At 33.9% G+C, this 22,032-nt stretch overlaps 4 protein-coding genes across 7 annotated transcripts; 2 read left to right on the top strand and 2 right to left on the bottom strand.

Annotated features, from left to right (window-relative positions):
* Positions 1–313: 313 nt before the first annotated feature.
* LOC123200439 lies at positions 314–2,392 on the top strand. The gene is made up of 3 exons (XM_044615622.1): positions 314–769; positions 1,300–1,458; positions 1,832–2,392. Exons 1-3 carry the CDS (start codon positions 497–499, stop codon positions 2,186–2,188), a joined length of 789 nt encoding a protein of 262 aa, XP_044471557.1. The 5' UTR covers positions 314–496; the 3' UTR covers positions 2,189–2,392.
* Positions 2,393–2,859: 467 nt separating this feature from the next.
* LOC123200437 lies at positions 2,860–6,259 on the bottom strand. Of its 2 annotated transcripts, none has more exons than XM_044615620.1 (5): positions 6,063–6,259; positions 5,373–5,645; positions 5,166–5,271; positions 3,463–3,606; positions 2,860–3,337 (listed from the first exon to the last, which is right to left on the bottom strand). In XM_044615620.1, the coding sequence occupies exons 1-5, from the start codon at positions 6,143–6,145 to the stop codon at positions 3,089–3,091; spliced, it is 855 nt and encodes a 284-aa protein (XP_044471555.1). In that variant the 5' UTR covers positions 6,146–6,259; the 3' UTR covers positions 2,860–3,088. The 2 variants fall into 2 exon arrangements, with proteins under 2 accessions (XP_044471555.1, XP_044471556.1); XM_044615621.1 differs by lacking the exon at positions 6,063–6,259 and adding an exon at positions 5,872–6,023.
* Positions 6,260–8,566: 2,307 nt separating this feature from the next.
* On the top strand, positions 8,567–13,580 carry LOC123200721 (vacuolar-processing enzyme-like). The gene is made up of 9 exons (XM_044616066.1): positions 8,567–8,853; positions 8,930–9,094; positions 9,186–9,342; positions 11,054–11,139; positions 11,231–11,430; positions 11,790–11,838; positions 12,016–12,225; positions 12,643–12,849; positions 13,036–13,580. Exons 1-9 carry the CDS (start codon positions 8,635–8,637, stop codon positions 13,216–13,218), a joined length of 1,476 nt encoding a protein of 491 aa, XP_044472001.1. The 5' UTR covers positions 8,567–8,634; the 3' UTR covers positions 13,219–13,580.
* A 2,134-nt stretch (positions 13,581–15,714) lies between these two features.
* Positions 15,715–20,218, bottom strand: LOC123200418 (serine/arginine repetitive matrix protein 2-like). Of its 3 annotated transcripts, none has more exons than XM_044615585.1 (4): positions 19,860–20,218; positions 19,355–19,712; positions 16,401–18,615; positions 15,715–16,097 (listed from the first exon to the last, which is right to left on the bottom strand). In XM_044615585.1, the coding sequence occupies exons 2-3, from the start codon at positions 19,708–19,710 to the stop codon at positions 16,431–16,433; spliced, it is 2,541 nt and encodes an 846-aa protein (XP_044471520.1). In that variant the 5' UTR covers positions 19,711–19,712; positions 19,860–20,218; the 3' UTR covers positions 15,715–16,097; positions 16,401–16,430. The 3 variants fall into 3 exon arrangements, with proteins under 3 accessions (XP_044471520.1, XP_044471521.1, XP_044471518.1); XM_044615586.1 differs by having other exon boundaries at positions 15,715–16,078; XM_044615583.1 differs by having other exon boundaries at positions 15,715–16,165; positions 19,860–20,217.
* Between the last annotated feature and the right edge of the window lie 1,814 nt (positions 20,219–22,032).

The raw sequence follows: 22,032 nt of genomic DNA, 5'->3' as shown, positions 1-22,032 counted from the left end.
CTAGAAAGCGCCTCGAATTCAGTTGAGCTTTCGTCTGTGTAATTCTGAGACTGAGTTCAAATTTTGTATTGAAAAGGGACTAAAACCCTAGATCCTTAAGAGAAGATTGCAGTGGGGTGGCGCCCGTGAGCAATCTCCCTCCATTCTCATAGAAGGAAGAAATGCCACGTGGATATTATGTCAGATAACTTAGAATGGAACAAATTTAAAGAGGGCGCCTATTCAGAGATGAAGACTGATAGGGCCAAAATTCTTACTCCAAATGTATCAGTTAGTTTGAGTGATAAAAGAACAAACTTGATAAACAAGGGGGTGTGATTTTCTAAATATCCATATCTCTGTTTCCATTATTTTGTAAAACCATGGCACTTCTCATTAATTAAGTTGATGTTGGGGGTAAATATTGACCGCTTTCATTAGAGAGAAAAACGCTGCGTTTCAGTGATCTGGTTGATATCGGGGTCTCCGAGATAACAAGCTGAGAAAACGACCAACAATGTCAAGGGAGATGGAGGGAGTAGAAGGACCGAGTTCAGCGGCAGGGCGATTCACGGTGCCGCCAAGGCGCCTAAACAACGAAGACATAATATTTTGCGTAGACGTGGACAGTGAATCGCTGGTGGAAATGAAATCAACAGGAATCAATGGCAGACCATTCACTAGATTGGACTCTATCAAGCAAGCTATCCTCCTGTTTGTTAACGCCAAGCTCTCAATCAACCCCGATCACCGCTTTGCTTTTGCTACTCTCGGCAAAACTGCTTCTTGGGTAATTATTAATCAATCGCAATTCTACAGTTTTTTTTTTCTTAATTTCCTTTCATTTCCTCGTAATTGTCCATTATGTAAACGACTTGATACTTATTTCTTGCCTGAGAAGTGACAGCTCGCCCATTTGCTAATTTGAAGGTTCTTCAGGTTGTGTATGTTCTATTTCTATTAAATTTTCTTGCTTGCAGTTGTCCTAATTTATGCCTTTCATGGGTATAAAAATGCTTAAAGGCTTGAGGTAGTTGATGACTGATTAAATGAAAAGTTTTCATGTTCATTCCTTGTAATTTATAGATTGTCTTCAGCAATGAGTTTTTTTTATTCTTTCTGATTTATTTTAGGTTTCACCAGGGAACTTCTTCCAACCAAGGAAGATTGAAGCACGTAATTCTAAACAATAAAATCACATGTATATGTTACATAAAGTGGGAAATGCTGCTGAAGATTGTGATGTAATGTGAAACAAAAGTTTTGAAACTTTATATTAATTTTGGAAATTATCCATGTTTATTATTTGGTATGTTGTAGCTTCGAAAAGAGTTCAGCAGCGATGTAGAGTCAGCTATGGCTGCAGTTCGGGGCCTCTCAGCCACTTCTTCTTGTGGTCAGGCAGATCTCACCCATCTCTTCAAGTTAGCTGCTCACGAAGCAAAGAAATCTCGTGCACAAAACCGGATTCTCAGGGTGGTAAGATCTAGTTTTTTCACACTTCGTATATATTTGCTCATGTATTTTGTTCCTAAAAAGTGCAAAATTTTATAGCCATATACCTAAGTCACGTGCAGACTTAGTATTCAATTTAGAAAAATCTTAATGCATGTTCACTCATAAATCATATGGTATCTTAATATTATGGCACCTGCTGGAAGTTTAGGAAGTATTTGAAAGGTTTTTGTTTATTTTAATATTTTCTTCGAGGCATCTTTATTTTAAACCTTAATGATACATGGATTCCCGTTTTATTTCTGAATTTAAGATCTTATATGGGGTAGCGATTATATTGACCTGTATAGCATTCTTCAAATGCTTGAATTGGGTTCTTATGTTCTGTTGCATGTAGCTTCTTTTATACTGCAGATCATCTGTAAGGCCACAGCATCAATGGCCTGTAAACCAGAAATCCTTCACTATGGACGTTATGTACCTCCATGACAAGCCTGGACCTGACAACTGCCCACAGGAGGTCTATGATGCTCTTGTTGAAGCCCTTGAACACGTTTCGGAATACGAAGGTTTTGTCTTTGAAAGTGGACAGGGATCTGCACGTATACTGTTCCGTCAAATGTGTGTGCTGTTATCACACCCTCAGCAGCGTTGTTCACAGGATGATCTTGACATTCCCAAGTCTCTTACAAAGAAGTCGCCGGCAACTGAGACAGCAAATGGTGAAGATGGTGTTCCTGTATCCAGCCAGTGAGATTGTCAACAATCAAATTATTTTACTAGTTCATTTTGCTTCTGAGCAGCTGATTTTCACTTGTATGGTTTTAGATTCTGTTGAAAGTATCCCGTTGAATTAGAATGTATACTCTGATTGGCTTCTCCGATTCCATTGTACAAATTGTGAATTCTTGGGAATTTTTAATGGTTTGTTAAAGATGAAATATTGCATTCAGTATCAGATTTTCTACACAAATTTTATGTGGTGAAAGACATAAGCAATGAATGATAAGCATACAGTTGGATCCAGACTTTGCATTGTCAGGTTGGATTTTTTATGGACCATACAGGACTCCTCTAAAATGCGAGCTTCATATTAGCAATTACTGAGCTTCATTGAATTATTACAGAAACGGGGTGAGCGGTTGAATACCCTACTCTAAAACAGGAACTGGAACTGAAATCAGATAATATCAGTTCTTAAGATTTAGGAATCGAAACTTGTGAGAATAGATTCCGAACTGGAATTTATTCAGTCATTTTGGCACTCACTAGCCAAACTCATACATACCATTAGAACCAGAAAAACTTGCACACAAAGTATGAATGAAAGTTTCGCTTTCTATTTCAATTTAGCTGAACTTCCTTCACCTGCTAAACTCAGACTGCATGAAAGCCATGTATGGAGCTCACGTGACAAGATAGAAATCAACCAAAGGCTCTCCATATATTACTATAATAAGAATAAGAATCATATATTCAAGAATTGCATAACAGAAGCCTCAATAGCAAAGAATTAGCTATTTTCAACTCTGAATACCCTCTTCTAAGAAAAGGGAATTCGAGATATTCTGTCTCACGACTCAATAAAGGTGTATCCACAACTGTATCTCCATGCAATTAAAAAAAAAAAATCGGAGACAATTATTTCTAGGGATCACAGTGACTCAGTCCTCGGATCCTCTCCAAGCAGATCATCATCATAAGATACAGGTACCCTGATCCTTTGATGAACTGATTTGCGATTACCTTCAACACTTGACTGTTCATACCAATGTTGAGGCGCAATCATGGAACCATCTGAATTACTAGGAGAGATTCCATTGGTAGGAGCAAAATCTGCTCTTTGGGGGGAATCTTCTTTGGTTTGCTCTACTGCTTGCCTGTTTTGTTGCCTGAATTGCTTCTGTGATAAGAAATTTAAAATTAAAAAAATCTGATACAAATGTTAAAAAAACAAAAACGGTGAAAAACTTCCATAAACTCCTAACTAAAAGGCATTCAATATTCATCAAATAATATTCATATCACCTCAAATTCCTTTGTTTTCTTCATTATCTCTTTGTAGGCACTTGGTGCTCGTGCTTTAATGATGCTCCATAATATGCCACCGCCTGTCCTGGCACGTGTGCCATTAGCAGTCATCTGACCACCACATGCCTGGATTGCATCCACCTGAAAATTAAATATTTCATCATAGAGATCCCTGCAGAAATATGGCATTTCACCAAACAGAGGCAGCAAAGACAAAATGCAAAATCTAATGAATGATATCTTCAATAAATAAAATCAAAGGGTAGCATGAGAATAAGAAAATATGAATGATCATGACTAGAAGAAATTAATAGCTCAGATATGTAAACCATAAATTCCATATGTATTACTGTAAGAAATTACTTCAGAGAATTTGTGGATATAGTTGCACAGCTCAATCCAAAATTTTCGGCCAAAATTTTTCTAATAGAGATCACATCAAAGCTTATCAAACGGAAAGTTTATATGTCTTATGCAGCAGAATAGCGTAATATGCATGATGGAAAAAATTTTCTTATATATAATTAAAATAACTATATAAAAAAATACTGATTTGCAAATCAAACATGGTGTAGCAATGACCCATAAACCAAAAAGGTATTCATGCAATACTAATAAATAATTTAATTTGACAAACAACTAAAAGAGTACACAAACATGAACAAGAAGAATGACAACAATCTTAACACTCACTTTTGTCTAGCATAGGCATGACAAATAATCAGCATTCATCTATATGGAAGATTCAGCCAGTTTTTTCTATCAAAAAATTGGACAGCACCTTCCCAAGGATCAAAATGGGGATAATATCTGTTTCTATATTTGACTTTAAGAAAACCATGCAGTCGTAAGTATTTTTACAAGAGTGATGAGTGAAAATACTAGAAGAAAACAATTATATCAACCTACACAAAAAGTTATGATGAATTGGTTCAGCCAGGGTATATCTCAGCTCAGAGCACATAATTTGAAGCAGCAAAATGGCTTCTGCCAGAAAAAAATCTGCAAGTGTATTGAAAAAAATATAGAGAATCAGATATCAAGAATGGTAGTATGGCTTTAAATGAGTGGATATGCGTTGTCAGTTCTAGAGTGGTTGAAATCCAACAGCAACCCAGTTCTCACCTTTCATTACTTTTGCATTCAATCCAAATGTTTCATTGGTAAACAGGGTCAGTGCCAGATTTGAAGATTTAGGGGAAACAGAGTCTGAAAAACCACTAAACTAACAATTTTAATGTTTAAAATTGTATGGAAGGGGTTAAGTAATTTAAACAGGTTTTACAGGCTCAGGAACGGGCTGTTATTGTGGGGTGTGGTGGAAGGGGCAGGGCCCGGTCTGACCATACAATAGATACCAGCATAAGGTCAACAAGGCATAGTTATCAGGAAATAAGCTGAAGTCACCCTCAGAAGTATCCAGAACTGATGATAAATTATACAGTAGCATGAAAAGGAGAGGTGTTCAATGTGGTATCTAACAGAAAAGCTACTGTGTCCATGATAGATGAAGTCTGAAGAAAATTTTCAGCACAACATGATTCCCGCCTAAACAAACACATACATACTTCTAGAAAAACAAGCCACATAGGTACATTCCACAATTGGAAACTTTACAATCAGACCAGAAACCTTCAACTGCATGCATATCATATATTTGTGAATCCAACACTACATACAATTAAAGGGATGAGAAATACCTCTTTAATGAAATCACCGAGTGCAGAAACCCCTAGGCAACCTACAGCAGTGTATACCATGTATGATTTCCTCTCCTTCAGATGCTTACACGTATCTGAAACAAACCTGTGAGCATAAATTATTCAATATTTGAACCACTACGGACTCCTACACCACTAAACCTTTCAAATTGAAATGTGTGCGCAAATGGGCACTAAAAACATAACCTGTTTATGTCAGTGAATTTTGGGCCCAGACCACTTTTCTTTTTCTTATTCTTCTTCTTAATTGCCCTTCGCCTCCGGTTTTTACTTTGTGATTCCGGGTTTCCAACATTGGCATTACCACCATGGCTTTTCTCCAAATTGTTTTGTTTGCTTGAAACATGCTCCAAAAGCTCTCCCTCTTCTACATCAAGCATCTCAACATCTTCAAAATCTTCTAACTTATCGTCTTCATAAATGGCTCCTAATATGTTCTCTCCTTCCTCCATAAACGCTCTGAAAACACGCAGAACCTCAATATTGATCATTCGAAAAACAATTCACTAGTAGAAGAAAGTCCAGAAAAAATTACAATTAAATAATCACATAAACAAGCAGTGGGGATTTGAATGGTGCTATGCCTCACAAAACAAAAATAAAATAAAATTGAGGTTCTGCGTGATTTGAACAGAAAAATAAAATAATGTTTTTAATTTCAGAAAGCAAGAACTTCACTTGTTACCTTTCTATAACGAAAACCCCACAAAACAAAATTAAAAAAATTGCAAAATCAACAATAACAAGTAGATTGTGTTATTTAAAAGATAATGATAAACTGAAACCAAGCTCCAAATCCTGGTAAAACCATAATCAAAATCAGACATACGAAAGAAGCTCTTTATATATGTTTTCCTTCTAAATTTGTTTAGGTACCTGGGTGATGCAGGTGCAGAAATAGTTGATGTGACCAGTCTAAGCTCCAAACGCTGCGTTCTGTGGGCTAGGGTTTTATGCATTGAAGAAGGTGATGAAGCAGGAAGGAAGGAGTTTCTCCAGAATATTTCCAAGCTGAGTCCAATCCATTATTCAAACCCAACCCAACTCAGCTTTGGTTCCGATCTGGGCCACGAAGAGTTTACTGCAGATAGATGAAACTCATATAAGGACGAAATCTATTTTCAATGCTGGAAAAAAAATTGACCCTTAACAATTTCCATTAACGAATTCAGTTAAATAAAAGGGTGAAAATAAAAAAGAAGGGGTGTTTTTTAATTTTCTAAAATTTATATGCCCTTTCATAGTTTTATAAAAATTATTGTTACATTCCATAATACTAAGCAAAATATAATATTTTAACATTAGTTAAATTTTTATATTTTTAAAAGGATTAAATTATAATTTTTTAAAATTAATAAAAAATATATTAATAATTTAATATTTATATTTAATATTAATATCAGATTTATAATTCCAATAAAATTATTAATATATTCCCTATAATGATATGTTTAATTTCTCCTCTCTTTTAAATAACATGGTTGATATTATTAATTAATATTGAGGTGAATGTGTAAGAGAAATATGACAACGGTGCAAGAGATGAAAACATCGATTCAAGTGTGATTTTTACATATTCAACTTTATATTTAACCACGGAGGCATCATTGTGTTGGATGTTTTGGGGTCATATTAGACAATTAAAATAGTTGTTCGATAATGTGATAGTTTACTTTTTATCTCATTTTAAAATCGTTCAAATTAAATATTATTTTATCAATTTATTTAGAGAAAAATATTTTTATATAATTTATTTATATATAAAAAAAAGTCTAGTTGGTCGATGATTCGTCATCTTTTAAAAGAGAGAGGAGTATCGATATAGAGGTTAGTTGACTTTAATCATTGAAGAAACAACGTTAAAGAAAAACTATTAATTTTTTAAACTTTGAGTAAAAAAATAATCAGATTTTTAAATTTAAAAATAAAATATGATAAATTTTTAATTTTTTCAAATATTTTAATAAATAATAATTTTAACTTTGATAATAATAATAAATTTAAATAAATATATATTTAAATTCTCACTAATTAGCCGAGGGGAAAGTGAGTTTGCTACAAGCCTTGGGTGGGACGTTGTCATGTGGCCTTATTTATACATAATACCCACTTGTTATACTTGTTTGGTAGGTCCAAGACATCCCCTCAAAAGTCAAAACAGATGCTTCAAAACAAAGACTCTGAGTTTGACGTTTGTGATTTACGTAAATCACCACGCATCTAACTAAAATTTTCAAAATCAAGCCTAGAAACTTATTGCGGGATATCAAAATGAACCGCGGTTTCATGAACCGGGGACTAATTTTCAGACTTGGCGGGTGGGAGTGGGATGGCGACGGGCCAACCAGAATACGTGAATATTCTGCTTTCTTTTATATAATTGATTCTAATTGATTCCGCCTAAGTCATTGTCCAACTAAAATAATGGGAATATAGTTGCCTTTTTTCTTTTTTATAATCTAGATTTTTGTCTGTATTTATTATACAGACGAATTCGACACATAATTATTAACTAGACTCATAATAACTAGATTCATAAAAATTCTAATGTTTCATCAGTTTTGCTAACTCTTAAAATCAAGAATATAGTTGTTTTGCTTTTATATAAATTGTAATAATGATTTTTTAACGTCAACTAAATTATATAATTCAAAGTATAGTTATCAATCTTATAATATACAATATAATATAAATAAATAAAATTTAAATTTTATGAGGGTTTATAATATTTTAAAAAAATAATAAAGTATTAATTATATTTTTTTATTATTTAAAAAATGTATTATACTATAAGATATGATAGAATATATAATCTAAAAAATCAGATTTTTGATATATGATATAATATATGATTTAATTACTATTGGTATAATATGAATAAAAAAATTATTTATTTTTAAATATATAATTTTAAATTATTAATATCTCTATCTAGGCGGAAAAATGAAGATGAAAGGATAGGGAAATAATTGAATTTTTATATAATTTGGTTATTTAAAAGATTTATTTATAATTTTTTGTTAATTTGGAATTATATTAAAACGTAAAATAGAAGGTGTAAAATAACAGGGGGTAAAGTGTTATTCATGTCAATTATGAATAGAAATTTGTCTTAAGTCCAAACCTTGGGTGGGATCAGTGAGTTGAGTTAGCTCTTAGACAAATTAAAGCCAGCCAATGAAACAACGTTACGTGTTGACGTTGGGCTTAGTCGAGCCATAAACCATCCATTAAAGTAAGGGTCGATACGTACGCACCGATTTAACAATTTTAAAATAAATCAGTTGCATCTGGACCGTCCAAATTCAGAAGTATGACGTGTACGTGCGAGCTATAATCACACTACCTTTAAAAAAGAAGAATTATTCATCCGCCACTATATATTTCCTCCACAACCGCCATTCTTTATGTAAATTTAGCTCTGCCAATCGAGTCGCTTCACTCGACAATGACGCGCCTCACAGCTTGCGTGTTGTTCACGGTTCTTGCCGCTCTCTCCGTAGTTGTCGTCGGAGCCAGAGACATATCCGGTAACGTTCTCCGATTACGCTCAGAAGCATCTAGGTTCTTCCGTCCTGGTGCGGTCGACGGCGACGATGATACTGTGGGGACGAGATGGGCGGTCCTGATCGCAGGATCAAATGGTTACTGGAATTACAGGCACCAGGTTGTTGAAATTCGTTAAATTAGCAAAATTTCTTGTTATGTTGTTTATATTTAAAAAAAAAAAATCTGTGTTTCAGGCTGATGTTTGTCATGCTTACCAACTCCTGAGAAAAGGCGGTCTAAAAGAGGAAAATATCATTGTTTTCATGTACGATGATATAGCTTTGAATGAAGAAAATCCTAGGCCTGGAGTGATCATTAACAGTCCGCTTGGTGACGATGTTTACGACGGAGTTCCTAAGGTTTGTTTTATTTCGTCTGTGTGTTTACTTGAATCTAGTGATATGATATAATATTGCAAATTGATTGATGTGGTTTATTTAATTCTGGAAGGATTATGTTGGGGAAGATGTTACTGTTGGAAACTTCTTTGCTGTTATTCTTGGTAACAAGACGGCTCTTACGGGGGGCAGCGGGAAGGTTGTGGATAGTGGTCCAAACGATCATATTTTCATATACTACACAGATCATGGAGGTCCTGGGGTGCTGGGTTAGTACTTCATAACTTTGTTATAAGATTTCGTGGCTTCTGTATTCATCTTATGTTTTAATTTCTGGTTTGAGTTGAGCAACAATCACTAATTTCCGTTTTGGGCTTATCCCAAAGCCATTTTCCACTATCAATTAAATTTGTCGAGAACTTTTTTGTAAAAGTTTCCAACTCCTAGAACTCAAACCCAGCTCTCACAATTTAGAGATGGACATCTTTAACCACCCAGTCAAATTCAATTTAGTTGACATATATTCCAGATTTGATATTTAATATTATTTTTAATGTTTATTTAAGGAGTATACCGGTCTAACCACTGGTCGGCAAGTCACTGAGTAAATGTCTGGTCTGAAAACATTTTGTAGTGTTGAACAGGGGCACGGATACCTAAAAAGCATGTGGTTTGGTGCTTTATGAATACCATTAATATTAAGCATATATATAGACAAACAGCTGCATAGTTATAAGTGTATCATCTTTATTTGGCCAAAGGACTATTTCCCAAGGTATTAGCTACTTTCTCAAGTTTCTTTTTTTTACTTTGAAATTTTTAAATACCCGCTCATGAGCAGTTAAAACTAATGAAACCCTAACCCTTTAAAATTTTATCATTTTTTGTCCTTCTAAACTTTAAAAATTAAAAGTTTTTTTCAGTTTAAGTTTTAAAAAATGACAGTTTTCTCCTAGAGTTTCGTTTCCAGATCTCCGACGGCCTCTCCCTCTCGAAGTTTTCTCTCTCTTTGGTGATCTCTCTCAACCTATTTGAACGCCCGATCAACATCGGAGGAGCCGGGAAAGACGAAGTCTTTGTCTTCTCAGACAAAACTCTTTGTTTTCCCAAACGAAACTCTTCATCTTCCTACACAACGACGATAACAACTTCATCTTTGTATGAGAAGACGAAGACTTTGTCTTCCTCAGCTCTCCCGACGTCGAAGGGCATCCAAATGGGTGGAAAGAGACTGTCGGAAGGAGAGGAAGCTTCAGGAGGAAAAAGCAACCGGCAATGGCGTCGGAGATCTGGAAACGAAACTCTAAGGGGAAAGTGCCATTTTTTAAAACTTAGACTGAGGGAAACTTTTAGTTTTTAAAGTCTAGAGGGGTAAAAGAGATTATATTTTAGTTATTTTTAATATTATAGATAAAATAACGATTTTGCCCTTACTACTGTTAATTTTAACTGTTCATGGATGGGTATTTGAGATTTTTAAAATTAAAGGGGAAAAACTTGGGAAAATAACATACCTTGGGTGGGAAATAGTCCTTTGGCCTCTTTATTTTTTCTTTTCTTTTATATTCATCATCATCAAATGAAACATTTCACGAGTTACACCCTTAACTAGAAACGTTTATTTGTAATATTTATATATTTTAGTTGGAATTAAAATTGGATTATGATAAATGTCGTTGCACTTTGTTTGAAGTCTTAAGAGTCATCTGGCTAGACCTACATTATTTTAGTAAATATAGTATTGTACGTCTGCATCTAGTTTAGCAAATTATTTGAATTTGTGCTTGATTTGAAAGAAAGATTTTACCTCAAGTGATTCAAACTGGATGTTTCTGTTTTTGTTCATGCTTTTATTTTTATTTACCATATTGTTCTGATAATTTGTTTTTCCCTTTAAAGATTAAAGATAGAATATACACGTGATTTAGAAATCTGACAGATGAATTTACTTTTTATTATTCACTTCTTGATTTATTCAAGGGATGCCAACCAGCCCATATCTTTATGCAAACGATTTGATTGATGTCTTAAAGAAAAAGCATGCTTCTGGGACCTACAAAAACTTGGTAAATTACTGGTGAACTGCCATTTACTGAATTTGTTTTGACAGTTTTGGTGAAGTTGTAACTTTGTTGACTTACATCTGCAAAACTGTAGGTATTTTATCTTGAAGCTTGCGAATCTGGAAGTATCTTTGAGGGTCTTCTTCCTGAGGGTTTGAATATCTATGCAACCACAGCAGCAAATGCAGTAGAGAGCAGTTGGGGGACTTATTGCCCTGGGGATTATCCTAGCCCTCCTCCTGAATACGATACCTGTTTGGGTGACTTGTATAGTGTTGCTTGGATGGAGGACAGGTATGGCAACAATTTTAATTTAATTTATCTCATCCTAGTGTTGAAGCATGTACTTGGTCATGAAGCATGATAAATGGTCAATTATTTGGTTTGACTGGAGATAGACACAAACAATTCTCTCCCATGAATAATTTTAGAGGATGTTAGATACAAAAACAGGGGTTAAGTGGCTGATGTGAACTATACCAACTTCTGTAAAATTGCCATTTTGTGCATGTTTTAGTTATTCAGTTTCTTTGACCCCAATCAGCTTTGGTTGGTCAATTATCAGCCTTTGTAATGAAAATTCCGAAGTTTTCTATGTATACTGTTTAATTTTTTCTTTAATAAACTGTAATATTTTGACTTTTTTGGTTTAGTGACGTACACAACCTGAGGAGCGAAACTTTGCACCAGCAGTATGAACTGGTAAGAGCTTATTGTCAACCATATCATTTTGCAGAATTTCATTATCTACAGATGGGTCTAATATTGGGCCTACAAGTGCTAGAATTGGTTGTTGAAAGTGTCAAACCTGGAAGGTTAAGGATGCCTTCTGGTGTTAAATGGTTTTGTTAATCAATAGTTTGTTGTTGGTATTTCCAGGTTAAAGAGAGGACTGCAAATGACAATTCTGCCTTTGGCTCTCATGTCATGCAGTATGGTGATATTGGGCTTAGCAAAGATAATCTCTTTTTGTATTTGGGTACAAATCCTGCAAACGATAATTATACTTTTGTTGGTGAAAATTTCTTGAGACCATCCTCAAAAGCTGTTAACCAGCGTGATGCTGATCTTGTGCACTTCTGGGATAAGGTTTGTACTTTTTGTCCATTAGTTATATATCTCATTGATGTGTTGTTTACTTATTTGGGATGGAATGGTTATGATGTGGTTTACACATGCTTGGTAGTTTTTCATTTCTTTTAGGTGTAGATAAAATGAGATATTAATGATTCTGTAAGAAGACTTTAGATATGTAATTTCACTAGAATGCCAAAAGCAGCATAACAGGAGCTCTGACGAGCAAAAGTAGAGTAGGGTTAAATTTGCCTAAAAGGTTACAATACTACATATTTTTTACATCTTATTATTCGATTTAACATTCTCACTGTGTGAAAAGTGTGAAAGGAATGAGACAAAACAGTGGCCCTCTCTTTCTTCAATAATGTATGGAACTGGTTCTTTGACAATGTTAACCCTTCTCAGTTTGGCTATCCTTTATTTGTATAGTATCGCAAGGCCCCAGAAGGTTCTTTGAGGAAAGTTGAAGCTCAGAAGCAGTTTGTTGAAGCAATGTCTCATAGAATGCATATAGACAACAGCATCAAACTCATAGGAAAGCTTTTATTTGGAATTGAGAAAGGTCTAGAGGTCTTGAACGCTGTGCGACCAGCAGGTCAACCTCTAGTGGATGACTGGGACTGCCTTAAATCACTGGTAAACTTCTTGTTAAACGTTTTTCTTCATATTTGTGCCCATTTCTTCTTATATTTTTCAGCGTAGATAATCCTGTTTTGCTCAAGGTGCACTCAGAAACATAAAAAATTTCTGATATTGAAAAAGGGTCTATCCTGGCAATTTTGATCAGTGAAAACTTGTGCCCTACAATGCTGTGCTGTGCAGGTGAGAACTTTCGAAACACACTGTGGATCCCTGTCCCAATATGGAATGAAACATATGCGATCTCTCGCAAACCTTTGCGATGCCGGAATTCAGGAGGACAAGATGACCGAAGCATCTGCCCAAGCTTGTGTCAGGGTTCCTTCAAATCCTTGGAGTTCTCTTCACAAAGGATTCAGTGCATAAATGGTGCAGTAGTGTGCACATATGATAAAGCCAGTTCATGGCTCTGATAGTGTCAGAGTGACAACATATACAGACTATAACCCTAATGTATTTTGATTGCTCTGGTGTAAATATGAAGTTGGAGCACTTTTCTGCCGAGCAGCAGTTGGCATTTAAAAGTAGATATGCAAGTCTCTATACCTGCAAATGTATAATTGGTCTTTCTTAACGATATTGGCCCAAATATTTACCAGTGAGACTGGCAGGCATGTTTAATGTACGCTTCTTACCGAGGCTATCGTCCGAACCGTAATTCTTGCAACCCTAAATAGGTGTGGATCGTTTTTCAGGTCGTGTGGATCAAATACGTGGATTGATTCGAATATGGTGTTCTCGAATTGGAGTTTTAATTTAATAATTTGGTTTAAAATCAGTTTATTTGTCTTTATAATTATGTTATTTAGTTTGTTAATGGTATTATTTATTGATTTTATAAGACTATTTTATTTTAGTAGTCGTGTTTTGATAATATTATCCATCTATTCAAACGAGCTCGATTTGGATATTTTGAAGTTGATCTAATAAAAACTCAAAAACTCAGGTAGCTCGCAAACTCAATTTGGATTGGATCTGGGTCTGGCTCTAATCCCAAACAACCAGGATGTTGCCTCTCACTATAGCAGCCAGATTCACGTAAAGCGAAACTGCTAGCCCTGTGTTACATAATATAAACAAAGTACAGGGATGCTATATTTAGTTATAGCATAATATGCATATTTATTTTATGTATATAAATATTTATATATATTATTATTTGATTATGTATTATTTTATTATTAATTTAAAATTATTTAATCTTATAATAATATATATAAATATATATATTTATGTATATAAAATAAATACACATAATTTTACTGATATAATGTTTAGTTAAAAACTTAAAATGATAATAAAACGGATTCAAGTTAAGGATATTTAACCTTTAACCTTAAAAAATAAAATAATATAAAAACCTAAACACCGTTAATTTTAAAGTGAACTGCAATTTTCCCACTGAGGTTTACTCTAATAACAATATACTTCATCAGGTATTGGAAAACACAATTTTTCCCACAGAGTCACCTTGCCAATTGCCATTACTCGTTAGGTTATCAATGTTGAATTTGTGTAAAAGGGTAAAATGTAACTGTTCATAAAATTGAGGCACATGATCTGGATAATGAAATGTCATCCCAAATTTTAGCGTAATTTTTTATTTAATAAATAGATTTTTAAAATAAAAAATCAGTTTTATGATAATTAATTAGAAAATTTTATAAGCGTCACAAAGATTTGAGTCCAAGATTTTTTTATAAAAAATTTAATATTCTATCAATATTATTAACCTCTTTTATAATTAAAATTGAAATTACTTGGATAATTTAAATGATTTTAATTGTTAATATGCACAGTGAACAAATCTGGCTTCATCAATTTTGCTATTGATCATGTAGCCATCATCATGATGAACACAATCAACGACATGGAATGCCTACTTTGGCATGATGCTGGCATGGTTCAGGGGAAAATACAAAATGTTTCGTTTTGATTCTAATAAGAGCTTTATAAAAGTTTAATGGCAACTTGAGGGACTGGGAATCGATCATGAGTTAACAAGGCTGGAGGGAGCCAAGGTCGGCTTTGATGCCAACTTTGGCATAGGAAACGAAGTCAAGGTTGTGATGGAAAATAGGATTACAATTGAACTAAACCAAATATTATTGCTGAGTTGGCACTTCAACTTTGGAGTTTAGAAATTATGGTTAAAACTCGTAATTTATATATTTATCAACTTTCTTACGTATAAAATTCAGTATTAGATTGTTTGTGCAAATTTAAAAAATTGAGGTAAAAAAACATTTGCCGACTTGAATATAAATGCCTATGAGTGTAAATGTAAGATTTTGAAGATGTAAGTGTATAAATCTAATAAAGCCAAGTCACGAGCTTGTGAACTCATCAAGTTGAGAAATGGTGAACTCAAACTTGACTCAAATATTATACTCGAATCACTTGCACTTGGCTCAATTGTAACCAAGTTGAGTCTTAACTCAACATAAGCCAAGCCACAAATAGTTTTTGAGCAACTCAACTTATTAGCAATCTTAGGAGGGACTCAAAGGGGAGGAGTTGAGGATATTCCTAAAAAGCTTAGCACCAAAATTGATCAAATCAGTATCGTTTTAAAATGTATTGATCAAAACAATATTTTTTTAACCGATTTTAATCAAACTTTCCAAGCTTAACAAGACAAACACTCTCAAACTCGAACTCAACAATATAAAAACCTTAAACTTGAACTCAAGCTACTCTAAGCAAAACTCAATTCAAGCTCGTTTGGACTGCACTGATAAACAAACTCAAGCCAGCTTGCCTCAAATTTAGCCCTACAATTCCTTAAATTATAATACTCAAAACTCCAATCACCTAATCTATGCTTCATTAGAATAAGTTTATCCTAAAATAATAAAATCATTTAAAGACAACAAAGCCAGATAGATCATCTATCAAAACATACAACAAAGGGTTTCATTTCCCTAAAGATCAAAGGACAAAAAGCAAGTACTATATTTGTCACCTAAGTCTCCCAGGCACGCAACAAAAGCATACCCCATTGTGATCTTGGCATATCACCAAGTACAAATTCATTAAACAAATAGCGAAAATATTATTCAGCAACTCATTTCACAATCTGGTACGAGATAGTTGTAGGAGAGATCAAGAACCTCTCACAGAAATCAACGCTCTGTGTCTCCCAATACATGCAGCCAAGTTTCCATTTCCCTGAATTCAGCTCTTGGAGAGAATGTTTACTCAGTTGGGAATTGGTTTGGCGAGGCTGCAACAGTCCATTTAGACTTCAATCCAGGAAAAGAACCCACAAACCAAGTTAATGATTTTAGTAATCAGCCTTGGTTTGGCAAGGCTGTAAAAAAACCATTTAAACTACAATCAAGAAAAAGAAACTCCGGAAAAGAAAAGGCAAATGAAGAAATTTCTGTCAAAATTATAGTAATTAAGTTTAGAGAACAAAATTAGCAGAGTGCAAAGTATTGGAAATTGGCATTTTCTAACTTTAATACTTGAGCAGAAATGAACAAAAATTAAGTATAATTCACTATGGCAAGCATATAACAAATGCAACAGGAGAAATAACTCACCAGCTACATTTTGAACCCCGGAAAGCACCTTTAGTTTCGATATCTGCCCCAATCATCATCACTTCTTTGCTTCTTTCCTTCAGTTGACCGTGAATCATCATATCTACCCCTTTTGGAGTAATCAGATTGTTTTTCCAGCTCAGGACCTCTACTTCCTCTTTCTTCTTCCTCCCCTCTTCCATGCCTTCGACTAACTCGATGATGCCCTTCATCATCTTCTCTATGCCTTCTATACTTGTGATCCTCTTCCTCATCTCTTTGGCGTTTCCTCCATTTACGTACCTCTTCATCCCCACTGTGCTTTCTTTCCCTTGAATGCTCTTCCTCATCTTCATAGCGCTTTCTCTCTTTATGGTCCTCCTCACCCCTGCTATGCCTTCTTCCTCCTGCCTGCTTTTCCTCGTCTCTTGGGTACCTTTTCTCTTTAAGCTCCTCTTCATCTTGGCTATACCTCCTTCCCCCTGCATGCTCCTTCTCATCTCTTCGGTGCCTTCTCTCTTTACTCTCTTCTTCAGCCCTGCTAAGCCTTCTTCCCCCAGTATGCTCTTCCTCATCACTTTGGTGCTTTCTCTCCTTCCGCTCCTCTTCATCCCTACTTTGCCTCCTCCCCCCAGCATTCTCTTTGTAATTCCAATCATCACCCCTCTGATTATCCTTGTTCTTATGCTGTCTAGAGCCCATTTCAGATTCAAGTTTCATATCTGCAGGATGATCTTTGTGCTGTGTGTCCTTTCCAACAATCCGACTTCTTAATTTTGATTCCCGATGCTCCTCCCTGTTTGCATCATCAAACTTACCAGTCATATTTTCTTGCTGTGCATAGGTGGATCTATACCTATCACCAGCATCTCCCCTAGTATTGTGCAGACTTTTCTCCTCTAGTTTTTTCAGTGTCTCTAAAGCAGCATCATTGTTGAGATCACTTCTTTCTCGTCTTCTGTCACTTAAAGCATGACTTGATCCAGGACCCTTTTTTCCACCTCTATCAGTAAAAGCCTCTCCACGTCCACTTCTTTTTTTACCCAGAGATTGTTCCCCACTTCTCTCATGTCTGTCATCACTCCCACTACTAACTGAATCACTGTCAATGCTTACCTTGCGAGACTCATCACTGTTTGTATCGCTATTATCACTTTCATTGATCAGAGAAGATGACTTCTTTTCAATTGCCTTAGGCCTTCTTGCTGTTACCTTATTACTTCTATCATAACTGGAATCAGAATCTTCATCATCATAATCATGTCTCCTACTTCTCCTACCACTCTCAATTTTGACATCACCACTAACATCAGAAGAATCATCCTTACAGTCATTCCCCCTAGGGCCCTTTTTTACCAAGTCTTTATCATCCTTGCTTTGAGTGCTTTTTCCATATCTATCATTATTGCTGTTCCTATGAGGCTTCACATCAGAACTTTCTTTCCCTCTCCTATGGCTTCCACCCTGCTGATAATAAGGTTTTCCAATTTGACTTCTTTTCTTTTCTATCCCACTGCTGGTGTCAGAGTCATCCTCAGAAACATGTTGTGCTGTTGACTTGACATTCTGCTTTCCCTTCTGAGTCTTACGTTTATATAAGCTTTCATCAGAATCAGAACCATCATCTGAATCATGACTCCCATTAGATTTTCCATATTTATCAACTTTCCTTCTGGAACTAATCTTGCCAATTTCATCATCACTTGAAGAATCAGAACTGTCACTAATATGTTTTTTGCTTTTCTTGTGGTTCTTTGAAGATCTACTTGTTTTCTTTTCGTTGTCACTATCAGTTTCATCCTCAGAATCACTCTTCAGGCTACCTTTATGATGCTTCTTTGAAATCCCTTCACTATGCTCATTGCTGCTATCTGAATTAGAAGAAACATCCCTACGTCTTCTCTTCCTACTATCTCCCTTTCGGTGCTGAGGCTCATCATTCTTATCTTTCACATCTTTAACAACCTTTTTCTTATCATCCTTCTCAGCTTTCCCATCTTTTCCATCTTCTGCCATTCGTCTCTTCCAGTTGGTCTCTCTATCCAAAAAAGCATGTTCACTTTTCTCAAGCCACTTGCTATCGTCATTTGAACCATTCTTTTGACCACTTGCTCCATCAACACCTCCTCCAGCTCTTTCATTAGGTTCAGCTGTGCTTATACCAAGAGCAGCTCTAAACTGTTCCATCTGTTTCTCCTTTCTAGCAGCAATTTTGTGAGTCTCAGTTTCAGACACCCTGATCAGACCCCAAAAAAAAAAAAAAAGATCCAAATCAGACCCCTTGATTATCATTATATTTCAAGCACATCAAACCAAATCACAAGCACAAAAATGATAATAACTACTGTCCATCTTACATCACAAACTATTTTCCAACTAAACCTGAGATAGGAATCACAGGTAAAACTATAATTTAGAGTAGCAAATCTAGGAAGAATATAAATTGCCCATAAAAATTAAAGAGAATATAAACTATGCAAGACTAAAGGAAAACTGTGAACCTCCAAAAATGCACAAAAGATAAAAAAGGGCGATGATTCCTAAGATTAACCTATCTGACAATTATCTCCAATCAGAAAACAAATGCACAGACCATTCAAACAACTCACATATGTAGAACTGTAGAACTAAAAAGGAAAAATTAGTTTATCGTACTCCTTACTTTACCATAAAGAAAAAAATAACAAAAACCCGAATAGAAAGAAATAAATACACAAGAATTTTCCAGAGTCAAGAATAAGGAAGAAATGTTAAAAATAATTCCGCTTCAACAAATCCCAGTCTGAATACATTTATGCCTCCAGAACAAAGCCAACAAGGAAGACAACAGTAATCACCCTGTAGCCTAAAGGAGAGACAAGCATATAAGTTTGCCTTTAATGCAATCAACACATACATTCCATAAAACCAAACCGACTCCTATAACTAGCACGTGAATAAGCTATCTACCATAAAGATTACGATAGAATAATTACTTTGCATCTCCAACCACGATAGCAGTGTGTCCACCACCTTCCTCAGAAGCTGAAGCGGCTTCCAAGGCCTTTCTAGCTTCTTCAAGCTTCTCTGCAATCTCAGCCTCCGTGTAACCCTGGTCAACAAGCTTGTCCTCAAGCACCACAAGCTTAAGCTGAATCTGACGTTTACGCTCATGCTCCAGGATCTCCTTATTCGGCTTCCTAGTGACGCCAGCCGTGCCCTGACCAGCCTCAAATCCCTTGGTGTTATCAGTAACCCTACCTGTCTTCGGCTTCACGAAAAACTTGTTCGTTTGAATGTAACCGTTGGTCCCGGACCCTCTCGGGGTCTGTAATCCGATGCCGTTGTACATATCTAATCACAATTCAATTCCCAAGTTCAAATGTATAGATCTAACAGTCCCAGTCGTGTAAGCGAGAAAATAATTCAGAAAGAAACGTCGCAATTCAAAGTCGGTCGCTCGATGCTATAATGAAAAATTGAGAAACGTGTGCAACATACCTGGTGTTTAACGGTTTTCAGAAACCGCGTAGCGTGATTTTGCTTTGTTTTTTGACGTTACAGGCTTGTAGGAAGAACCCTAATCGGATTGATTCAGGGCGATAAGTCTCTGGACAAAAATAACCTCCCCCCGGGTTGCTTTACCAATTCTACAGGGATATCCGGATAAGGAGTAAGAACAAAGACAGATATTAATTTAAGGGGCGCGTGGTTGGGGGTTAAGTTGAGATTTCAGTTCGCCGGCAGGGGGTTCTTGTTATTTTTTCACCACACGTGGTGGAGATATTTTCTGAAAACTTCCAATTTAGGCGGTTTATGATATTTTTTTATTTTAACGGCAAGTTAAGATTTTCTCATTTTAGTGTTCTTTCAGTTGTGGTTTTCAAATGTTTAGTCTATTTTTTAAAATAAAATATATATTATAAAAATTGATATATTTTTATTTATTTTCTTACTAAAAATGGTTTAGGGCACAATATATATATATATATATATATATATATATATGAGTTATAAATTTTAAGCCGAACTAAATTATAAATTCAAACTAATAATTTGAATTATAAATTTAAATTAAGTCAAGCCATAAATTTAAATTATTTACTGGAGTCATGAATTTGAATCAGACCGAATTGAACATCCTTAGCTTAAGTATAATTTAATTTAAAAAATAAGTCGAATCTTTTAATGCAAATTCGGTTTAAATTTAAACTAAGTCAATTTTTGAGATGATGCTATCTCTCAAAAATGGCAAATCTCTATCATGTCACATGTTTCATTCCTATATTTCACTTTTACTTACAATAAATTAATTATTTCAAATCAACGTTACATTTCACCAATTTTTTTTTCATATTGTACATATTTTTTATATATAATTTAGATATATAAATGATATATTATAATATGATTAAGTTTAAGTGTTGTTTTATTTTTAATTTAAAATATCTAATTACATAATAATATATTATTTATATACTCAAATTATATATCAAAAATAAATTCACATAGTTATAGTGTTTTCATAAATTTTGACATTGTAAGAGAAAAAAACATTTGAGTGTAGTCTGTTACAAAATTTAAGTAATTTTGAATTAAAATAATTAAATAATATTTAATATATAATAAAATATATAAATATATACCTATTTATATAATTGAATTGAGTATATATGATATTGCTCTTAAAAAATAAATGTAAAAGATAAATAATATAAAATAGAAAATTTTAATAATTTTGGCTTTTTAAATAATAAAATTGATCTAATATTATGAAAAGAATTCAATTTTTTTTTGTAAAGTTAATAATATAATAATGAGTTTTAAGTGTTAATATATAGATTAAATTAAAAAGAATCCCACCATAACACCTTCTTATTCTTCACTGCTCAATCAAACGCTTTATTAGGTATTGTAAGTATAAGTACATTTTAAAAAATTTGATATAAAAATAGAAAAATACCAATTTTCTCTTATATAATAAAATATCAATTCATATAAACAATTAAAAATAATACAAAATTTAATAAATATCAATTTACCCGATATGATAAAATGTCAATATAACCCCTATATAATTAAATATTTACATCGCATAGCATAATATCTATTCAACTTTTATATGGCAAAAATCTAATAATCTCATATTATAAAATATCAATTCATCCTACGTATGGTCAAATATCTAATTATATTTTCATATTATAAATAAGATAATATTATATATATCTATTTTAAATATACAAATAAATACGTATTTATATATATTATTATATGATTAGATATTACTTTATCTTTAATTTAAAATTCTTTAATTATATAATGATATATATCAAATATACATATATTTATATATTCAAAATACATACGTATAATTTTATTATTGTAACTATCAATTGTGGTTTTTTTTTTTTTTTTATTGAGATTGAGTTAAGTTTATACAAAAGAGATAGAGTATAATTTTGATATCAAATTACGAAGTTAGTTATATGTTTTATTTATAAAAAAAAAAAAAAGCCAAAGGACTTATTCTCACCAAAAGATTACTCTTTTCTAAAATTTTTATCTTTTAACTTTAAAAAACTATTTTATCCGTGTATGAATTATTAAATTTGTTAGTTTCAAAGGTAAAATCGTTATTTTATCTATAATATTAAAAATAAACTAAAATTTT

This window comes from Mangifera indica, chromosome 17, assembly GCF_011075055.1.
Source record: "Mangifera indica cultivar Alphonso chromosome 17, CATAS_Mindica_2.1, whole genome shotgun sequence".
Taxonomy (NCBI): Eukaryota; Viridiplantae; Streptophyta; class Magnoliopsida; order Sapindales; family Anacardiaceae; genus Mangifera; species Mangifera indica.
This window is presented reverse-complemented; position numbering and strand designations above follow the sequence as displayed.

What these genes read in the sequence shown, in the direction of transcription:
- LOC123200437 (XM_044615620.1), bottom strand. Translation starts at nt 6,145, where the DNA reads ATGCATAAAACCCTAGCCCACAGAACGCAGCGTTTGGAGCTTAGACTG. An exon ending in TCTGCACCTGCATCACCCAG is followed by an intron (nt 5,646 to 6,062) that starts GTACCTAAACAA and finishes GCGTGTTTTCAG; the next exon opens with AGCGTTTATGGAGGAAGGAG. An exon ending in AGAAAACAAAGGAATTTGAG is followed by an intron (nt 3,338 to 3,462) that starts GTGATATGAATA and finishes TTCTTATCACAG; the next exon opens with AAGCAATTCAGGCAACAAAA.
- LOC123200418 (XM_044615585.1), bottom strand. Translation starts at nt 19,710, where the DNA reads ATGTACAACGGCATCGGATTACAGACCCCGAGAGGGTCCGGGACCAAC. An exon ending in ATCGTGGTTGGAGATGCAAA is followed by an intron (nt 18,616 to 19,354) that starts GTAATTATTCTA and finishes GGGTCTGATCAG; the next exon opens with GGTGTCTGAAACTGAGACTC.
- LOC123200721 (XM_044616066.1), top strand. Translation starts at nt 8,635, where the DNA reads ATGACGCGCCTCACAGCTTGCGTGTTGTTCACGGTTCTTGCCGCTCTC. An exon ending in CTGGGACCTACAAAAACTTG is followed by an intron (nt 11,140 to 11,230) that starts GTAAATTACTGG and finishes GCAAAACTGTAG; the next exon opens with GTATTTTATCTTGAAGCTTG. An exon ending in TTGTGCACTTCTGGGATAAG is followed by an intron (nt 12,226 to 12,642) that starts GTTTGTACTTTT and finishes TTATTTGTATAG; the next exon opens with TATCGCAAGGCCCCAGAAGG.
- LOC123200439 (XM_044615622.1), top strand. Translation starts at nt 497, where the DNA reads ATGTCAAGGGAGATGGAGGGAGTAGAAGGACCGAGTTCAGCGGCAGGG. An exon ending in TCGGCAAAACTGCTTCTTGG is followed by an intron (nt 770 to 1,299) that starts GTAATTATTAAT and finishes GGTATGTTGTAG; the next exon opens with CTTCGAAAAGAGTTCAGCAG. An exon ending in AAAACCGGATTCTCAGGGTG is followed by an intron (nt 1,459 to 1,831) that starts GTAAGATCTAGT and finishes TGTTGCATGTAG; the next exon opens with CTTCTTTTATACTGCAGATC.